This window comes from Charadrius vociferus, unplaced genomic scaffold, assembly GCF_000708025.1.
Source record: "Charadrius vociferus isolate BGI_N301 unplaced genomic scaffold, ASM70802v2 scaffold600, whole genome shotgun sequence".
Lineage (NCBI taxonomy): Eukaryota > Metazoa > Chordata > Aves > Charadriiformes > Charadriidae > Charadrius > Charadrius vociferus.
The window spans coordinates 1,376,489-1,383,964 of NW_009646404.1; the positions used below are offsets into that span (position 1 = coordinate 1,376,489).

General features: G+C 45.7%; 1 protein-coding gene across 1 annotated transcript in view; it reads left to right on the forward strand.

Annotated features, from left to right (window-relative positions):
- Positions 1–7,431, forward strand: part of LOC104295458 (ADP-ribosylation factor-binding protein GGA2-like) — a 22,406-nt gene extending 14,975 nt beyond the window's left edge. The window contains exons 16-25 of the mRNA XM_009895220.1: positions 1,013–1,094; positions 2,027–2,146; positions 2,420–2,587; positions 2,842–2,897; positions 3,175–3,326; positions 4,138–4,307; positions 5,233–5,402; positions 5,848–5,958; positions 6,583–6,682; positions 7,367–7,431. Of these exons, the coding sequence (XP_009893522.1) occupies positions 1,013–1,094; positions 2,027–2,146; positions 2,420–2,587; positions 2,842–2,897; positions 3,175–3,326; positions 4,138–4,307; positions 5,233–5,402; positions 5,848–5,958; positions 6,583–6,682; positions 7,367–7,431 (1,194 nt within the window). The remainder of the gene's footprint in view (positions 1–1,012; positions 1,095–2,026; positions 2,147–2,419; positions 2,588–2,841; positions 2,898–3,174; positions 3,327–4,137; positions 4,308–5,232; positions 5,403–5,847; positions 5,959–6,582; positions 6,683–7,366) is intronic.
- Positions 7,432–7,476: the final 45 nt, after the last annotated feature.

Consider the following 7,476-nt stretch of genomic DNA (forward strand, 5'->3'; position numbering starts at 1 on the left):
GAAAGAGCATTACCACGGCAGAAATGGTTTCTAATGTATTTGATGAATAACAGTCCCTTCCATCAGTGTAATGGAAGTTGGAATGCAACCATCTCCTGCTATGCCTGTTTTGAGTTTCTGTCCAGTTTAGCTGCTCTTCTTGCAGTATCTTATGGGGAAATGCTTCTTCCTCCAGTAGTGACATAACACATGGGAATCCCCTTGAGTCTGGGCATGGTTAGGTGGGTGTGATGAGATATGACCAGAGAAGCTCAAAGCTCTGGGTTCTTCAGTTCTGCTATAGTTTCTGTGATTCCCCTTTTTCTGCCCAGAGTTCACTGTTCTGCTGTTGCTCGTAAGTATCAGTGAATTAAGGAAACATTTGGTGTCACTAATAGGGCTGTCAGAATAGCTTTATGGCATCCAAATACCTGAAACTCCACTAGGATGCCTACCAGACTCTCAAATTAAAAACACTTTAGACAGCTGAATTTTTGTAGGTCAGAACAACTCCTGTGGCTATGTGTGATGGCAGAGTTTGGAGTTAGGCCCTTTAGGAGGGCTGCTGCTGTAGATGGAAGAGACTCTACTTTCAGACTGAAGAAGTGGCTGCCTCTGTGCCTCTTCACTTCCTAAAACACCAAGAAGAGAGCCATAAGTGGCTTTGGATTTTCTGAGGGTAGTTCCAACTGATGGTTGTAGTATTTCCCCGAGTACTGTGATTAATCAATTAACTCCTGGATACTTTTTCTTTTAAATGGAGTAATTTTACACTGATCTATCTTACACCTGTATGCATAGAGAGTATGTGATGGCTGAGGCGATACCAGCAAAGTCTCCTTGTTCCAGTGGCTGTACTTCCAGGCCACTGTGGATTTTTAAGAGTGCAGCAACATGCAGCATTGATACCCTGGGCAGAAAGTGCATCTTCCTTTTCTAGAGGCAGCATCACTTACAGCTGATCACAGGGACAGAGAAGTGTGAGAGTGTCCGGGATCTCCTGAGCAATGACATGAAACATTTCCTTCCATAGACTCTGTTTCAACGCTGTGAGAAGCTCAGGCCGCTGCTCTTTCGCCTTGCAAGTGAGACAGTTGATGATGATGAGGCTCTAGGTAAGAGCCAACTCTGTCCTTGATTTCTTTACGGTTAAGTTTATCTACCTTTCCTTTAACAAGTGGGCTATTCCCTTCCTCTGAGAGGGAGAATGCTTAGGCACATGCTACCCTGCTGGCAGAGCTTTCCACTTTTCCCTTTAAACCATGCTCATGGGAAGTGGCAGTCTCCTCTCACTCGTCTCCAAGGAAGCTACTAATTTTCACTTGGAGCCCCAAATTAAACAGTGAATCAAGTTTCTTCCAGCCAAGGTGGTTTTCAGAGTTTGGGGAGTTCTGATGTTCACAGAACTGAAGGCTTTTGAGGTCTTTTTTCTACAGACCTGTCTATAAACACAGAAGGGAGAATATTATTTTAATTTTATAAGTATAATACAGAGGAGGGTCATATAAGCACAATCTTTGAATTCTATGGTTGTGAAATTTAACCGTTCCCAGAGGATTGCATTTCAGTCTTGTCCATATGCCTTGAAAACCTGACTGAAGTGATGCCTCCCGGAATAGACATCTTAAACAGCAACAATAAGAGCTCAGCTGTGTCTCAAACATTTCATTCATACCCACGAACGCCAGGGTTCTTCAGCTGGGGAGTGCTGGATTATAGACTCAAGTACACTCATAAAACTTGCGGAGAACAACAAAGTGCATACGAGATGGCAGGAACTGTAAGTACTTTAGAGATAGGATCAGATTTCAAAGTGATCTTCATAAATGAGAGAGGCCTGAAATCAGCAGATGTATGTGCAAAATGCTGCGCTTCAGAAAATGGAATGAAAAACTAGGCAGGACCTTAAGGCGGATTGCCCCATTAGGCTTTGCTCCAGGCAAGTCCTTAGATGCACTGTACCTTTCTTATAAGCAGTTTGGAGAGTACCGTGGAACTGACCCTCGTGTTAGTACATTAATATTTTGGTTTTTCTCTTTTTTTCCAGCTGAGATACTGCAGGCCAATGACAAGCTCACACAGGCACTCGGACAGTACAGGCAGGTTGTAGCCAGCCATGAAAATGGTGGTGGAGGAGGTTCAGCCACCAGCTCTGCTGATGCAGCAGGTAAAGTGCATCCTGCAGCGTTCCCTGATAGCTCGCTCCTGCACGTCACGTATGAGTGGAGTTTGGAAGGAAAGTGCGTCTTGGAGAATAAATGTGGAGAAAACCCTATAACACAGGAAAACTATTATGTAACCATCATTTTCTTTTACATATGGTTGATAGAAAATATTCCTGAAGTTCTTCACCTATGAGTTCTTTAGAGCATGCCTGTACCCATAAACACACTGTTCCTTTCAGGAGGTTTCTCTTTAACTCTTTCTGCTGTTTCCAAAGCATGCCCGCCAACCCCAAGACGCGTGAAGAGCTATACACTGATTGACTTCTCTGAACTGGAGGTGACGTCCCACTCTCCTACAGACCAATCTGCAGACATAACCACCACCTCCCGCCACAGCAGCACAACCTCTACTTGTCTGCTTGATGAGGAGTTCAAGTCATTAGGTTTGTATGTGAAGTTCGGTACAGTGTTACCCTGGTTAATAGGATTCATGGCATTTAATAAAGATAGAACATTGACTTTAATGTCAGTCCTAAGAGAAAGTAGACCTTTTCAGCCAGTCTCTTAAGTTTTCAAGAATGTAGTTTCTTTAATGGCGTTAGACTGTAGTCAAACTGCTGTTAGACAACAAAGGAAGAACCCATGGAAACCCCTTGTTTTCTGTAATTGATCAGTGGCATTTTGGCATCTTTCTTAGGTCTCAGCAACTCTCCTGTTGTACAGAAACCACCACCTGATTTTGGCTTAGCAGAGGTGAGTGATCCTCAGGTATGTTAGCCTGTAAGGTACGAAGGGCAAAAATCAGACAGGATTCTTGATCTAGCTTTCTCTGGCAGCCTCTTTTAATGCCACTCCGTTCTGAAGGAATACCGGAATCCTGCTCTGCAGTGAATTTCTCAGTTGCAGTTTGCAACCAGATTACTCATATTTGTTTCTACTTTAATTAGCGTTATGAAAGATGAGATTCTTTTCAGTGGAACAGGTCTGATTTTTGCTGATGTTGTATAGCCAGAAATGCCTTATTTTTCAGGCTGCTGTACACAATGGATATGGTGAAACTGAAAATGCTGTTCAAACACTGGGGCTGCAGGAGAGCTGGGAAGACAGGTGTTCAGAGAAGAATGAATTTCAGGGCCTGGTTGATCAGCTCTCTCCACCATCCAGGACCAAGACATTATCACTGTAAGCAAATTCTGCATAATACAGTCTGACTTTGGGGATGATGAATACTGTTTTACAGCAGTGAGGTTTAGGAAAGCCTTTCAGCTACAACTGGTTAGTGATGGCAAGCTATCCATCCATTGGCTCTTAAGCAGCAGTTATGCAGCTATTCACTTCATGTAATTGCACACTATGACCTTCCAAGGGTCAGAAACTTGGTGAGACAAATCCCATGGCTTAGTAACAAGGTGTTCTTGAGCTAAAGGAACAAAAACCTTACAGTCAGGTCTTTTGATAATAACCTGTGACTCAAAAAACACTTTCCCCAGCTTTCTTCAGGCTGTGACAAAGCAGTTTCCAGGCATTCAGTGGAAGCCTAACAGTTTGTGAACCAAATTAACCATCTACAGATCTTCAGAGCAGGTGACCATTACGATACGCTTATGCAGTCTGCCATAATATAGGCCAAGAAATTTTACTGGAGATTCCCAGCTTCTTGCATTGTCTTTGAGCTAGAACTTATTTTTATCTCACTGACTAGAGCTCCAGAGAGTCTGTGCACAGGGAGAAGAGACTACCACAGCCCTGAAACAGTTTTGCATTAGTAACAGAAATCAAAGTCTGCCTTAACGAATGCTGAAACAGGAGCTTCTTCCACATAAAATAGAGACAGTTTTCAAATTTCTTAAGAACTTAGAGAGTGTAAGCTTGTACTTTCTTTATACCAAAAAGTAATGAGGGATTGGGAACACAAAATGGACACAGAAGAAGATGGTATATACCACGTAGTCTCCCCAGTTAATATAAGCTTTCTACATGCTTTTCTTTCCAGGGATTTATCACCAATGAAATTGCCCTTTCCAGATCTTCCAAATAGCTCAATGGCAGATACTTCCTTCTCCAGCCTAGGCTATGAGCTGAAGCCTGCTGCCTCTTTGCATCCAGCTTCTCATGATGCTTCTCTAGAACACCTTTTTGTCCCTTTAATTTCAATTACACCGAGTAAGTGCAATGATTTCTGTGCCCCAGCTCTGCTTGCTAGAGGCTTATTGGAGCTCTTCTGTGATTTTTTGCAGAAGACCAGGCCAAAGTAGCTTCATGTTGTGTGGGTTGGCTGGAGTAAACTGTTCTATGAAGGACTTAATGTATCTGAGAATTTGAGCAAGTGCTAAGGATTGTACCACGGTCTTAGCACCTTTAGTCAAGCTTCAGCCAGTTCTTTTCCAGAGGCTTAAAAGATATCCATGGGTGGAAGTTGTCCAGCTTCCTAAAGCAGAGCTGTTCTTTCCACCTCTGCTTTTCGATTTAACACTGGCCTGCCCTTTCAATTTAAGCCTGGCCCTGCAACCACTTGATGGAGTGTTAACCTGTGTGAGTGGTACCCCAGTGTCTCAGAGCTGGGCACGTCCTCTTAAGAGGACAGCAGAGCCTTGGCCATTGCTACTTTTGGAAGAGGACGGGTGCAAAGAACATTCTGACCTGATTGTCTTCTGACTTCAGTCTCTCAAGTGAAGGATTTCCCAGATTTTGGAAGGGCTGGATGGTGATAGCCAGGTGTGGATTTACCAGTCACTGGTGATAAGGGCTGTATATAATGCTCTTCTGTATGTGCTGAAGAGTTATATTTTCCTTTTCCCGTCATATCTGTATGGGATTCATACCTGACATCTCTAGCTGAGCCTTAAAATCTGAGCTGCTAGTCTCCCCACCTCTAATTTAGACATTCAGATTCCTTTATTTGCCTTAGAGGCAAAATGTAAATCACAGGCAGGTGCTCTATTCTGCTCGGTCTGTGACTTTGTTGGAGGAAGTAAAAGTTTATATGCATGTTTCATTTTTGCTGTTCTTTATCCTGTCTTTGCTGTTTTGCCCTCAGAAGGGAGGGGAATCCATGCTTTGTTTCTGATTCTCCTTTTGTCTCCGGCAGGCAGTGTCTGTCCACTTACTGTGTACGACAGGAATGGTTTCAAGGCTATGCTCCATTTCTCCAGAGACCCGGCTCCTGGCCGACCAGATGTGCTGGTGATGGTTCTTTCCATGCTGAGCACATCAGCTCAACCAATTAAGGATATAGCATTCCAGGCTGCAGTCCCAAAGGTGAGAAGCCTATGACCAGTAGCAGAGAGTGGGACTACTCAGAAATGTCCTGAGGAGAAGCTTCACCGTTTCTTGCTTAGGATTTGCCTTGCTCATTGGCAATTACGTGGCTCCCTTTCTCTGAATGGTGAACCTGTTGTATGCTGGTGCCTGTGGCTCCAGTGCCTGTTTCACAGAGTATATCCCTGGCCTTGAGACAACAAGACAGGGCTCCAGATGTGCTGCTTTAGCCTCCTGGGTAAGGCACTTGTTCTGCCTGTGTATGTGCAGCATGGAATTGTCTGTTTGGGAAGATCTGCCTTTAGATGCAGCCTGTGGAAAGACATGCTTGTCATTAAATGACAAAATCTGGCTGATGTATCTTTAAAAAGCTCTGTGGCTTGGTAATACTCCCAGCTCTTTTTCAGCATGGATCAAAAAGCATTCCTTTCATTTTCTCTTTCAGACCATGAAAATAAAGTTACAGCCAGCATCTGGTTCTCAGCTGCCTGCCTTCAGCCCTCTTCTCCCCCCTGCAGTGGTATCTCAGGTCCTGCTCCTCGCCAATCCGCACAAGGTACGTGTGGTGATTGAGTCTGTTGGTGGAGTGCTATGAATGTCACTGTAGTGGGTGGGGTATTTGTGTGAAAGCTGGAAGGATACAGGAGAGAGACAGAGCAGTCTGGGTTGTGCTGAGGAGACATTTTTCCCCCTGAAACAGCTTTTCAGAGCTATAATCTGAAGGATTGAATGGGCAGTTGCTGCAGGGGCCTGCACAGTTCTGCTTCAGTCTGCCTGAAGACATGGCTCCTGGTAGATACTGTTCAGATATCTGCAGCTGATGGAACATGAGGCCACCCAAGGTACAAGCGATGGGTGGCAGTTCTGTTGCACTGATGAATAGTTATGAAACCAACGACTGGTGTAAGGAATCCTCTGTCACTGAGAAGGTTGGCTAGACCTGGATTGCCAAGCATTCCTTTGGGTGGCTTACACAAGTCTCCCAGTAGCTCCCAGTCACTACTTATATATCTTACAAAGATCCAGGTCTTTTTCTGTGCAGAGCTTCCACATGGCTGAAGTGTTACTTTGCCCTTTCAGAGGGTGATTCACTGCGGACAGGCTGTGAGGGCTGAGGCTGAAGGGGACCCAGGAATCTGCGGCCATGACGTGCTCCTCTCTCTGTTCCTTTCTCTCATAGGATCCCATCCGACTGAGATACAAACTGGCATTCACGCAAGGTGTGCAGCCCTTCAGAGAGGTGGGAGAGGTGACTGGCTTCCCAGAACCAGAGCTCTGGGGCAGGAGCTGAAGTTCAGCAAGCTTGGACATTGCCATGTTGCCTTAGCGGTGGACGGGGAGGGACTGTGTGCCAGCAGTGCCAGTCTGGACTCCATAATGGCTCCTTTCCTTGGGATCCGCCATCTCCTTCTTCCTTTTGGTTTCTGTGCAGGTGTCTGGCAGGAGGAGTGTAAGCTGACTGCTTCTGCTATGGCCTTTTTCTGTAGCTGACACTGCTTTACAGGAAACTGCTGTAGAGCCTTGCAGTCCGGGAGCCTTAATACTTCTTCCGTACAAGTCTTTTCTGCTGCTTTCTGGGCCAATTTTCCTTCTTCCCCATTACTTTTAATTTTTGAATTAAAAAAAAAAAAAAAAGACAAACATATATCAACAATCAGTCCTTGTGGCAGACTGCTTGGAGCCAGCATCTGTTCCAGGCGCCTGCCCCACCTTGTTCTTACCGGGAACGGTGGGAGTTGGGCTATCTGGATTCTTGTGGACGTGTTTTATGGGGAAACGTAAAAAATGGAGCAAAGGGTGTAAATAGTGGGTGTGCTGGGGAGCATGAGTCCGCACCTCGTCCATCCCCAGAGCGTCTGGGAGACCCTTCCACAACTCCGGTCACCGGCCCTGGCGGCTCCGGCTGTTATTTCGGTGCTAGTTTTGGACCAGTGGGGCCACCCGCTAATTTTTTTTCTCCACAGACCCCGTTGAGGGTCGCGTCTCTCCGCCTTTGAACTGGCCGCCTAAGGCGCGCGGCGGCGGCTAGGCCGCTCCGGGCGGGAAACAGGCCCCGGGGCCTCCGTTCCGCGGG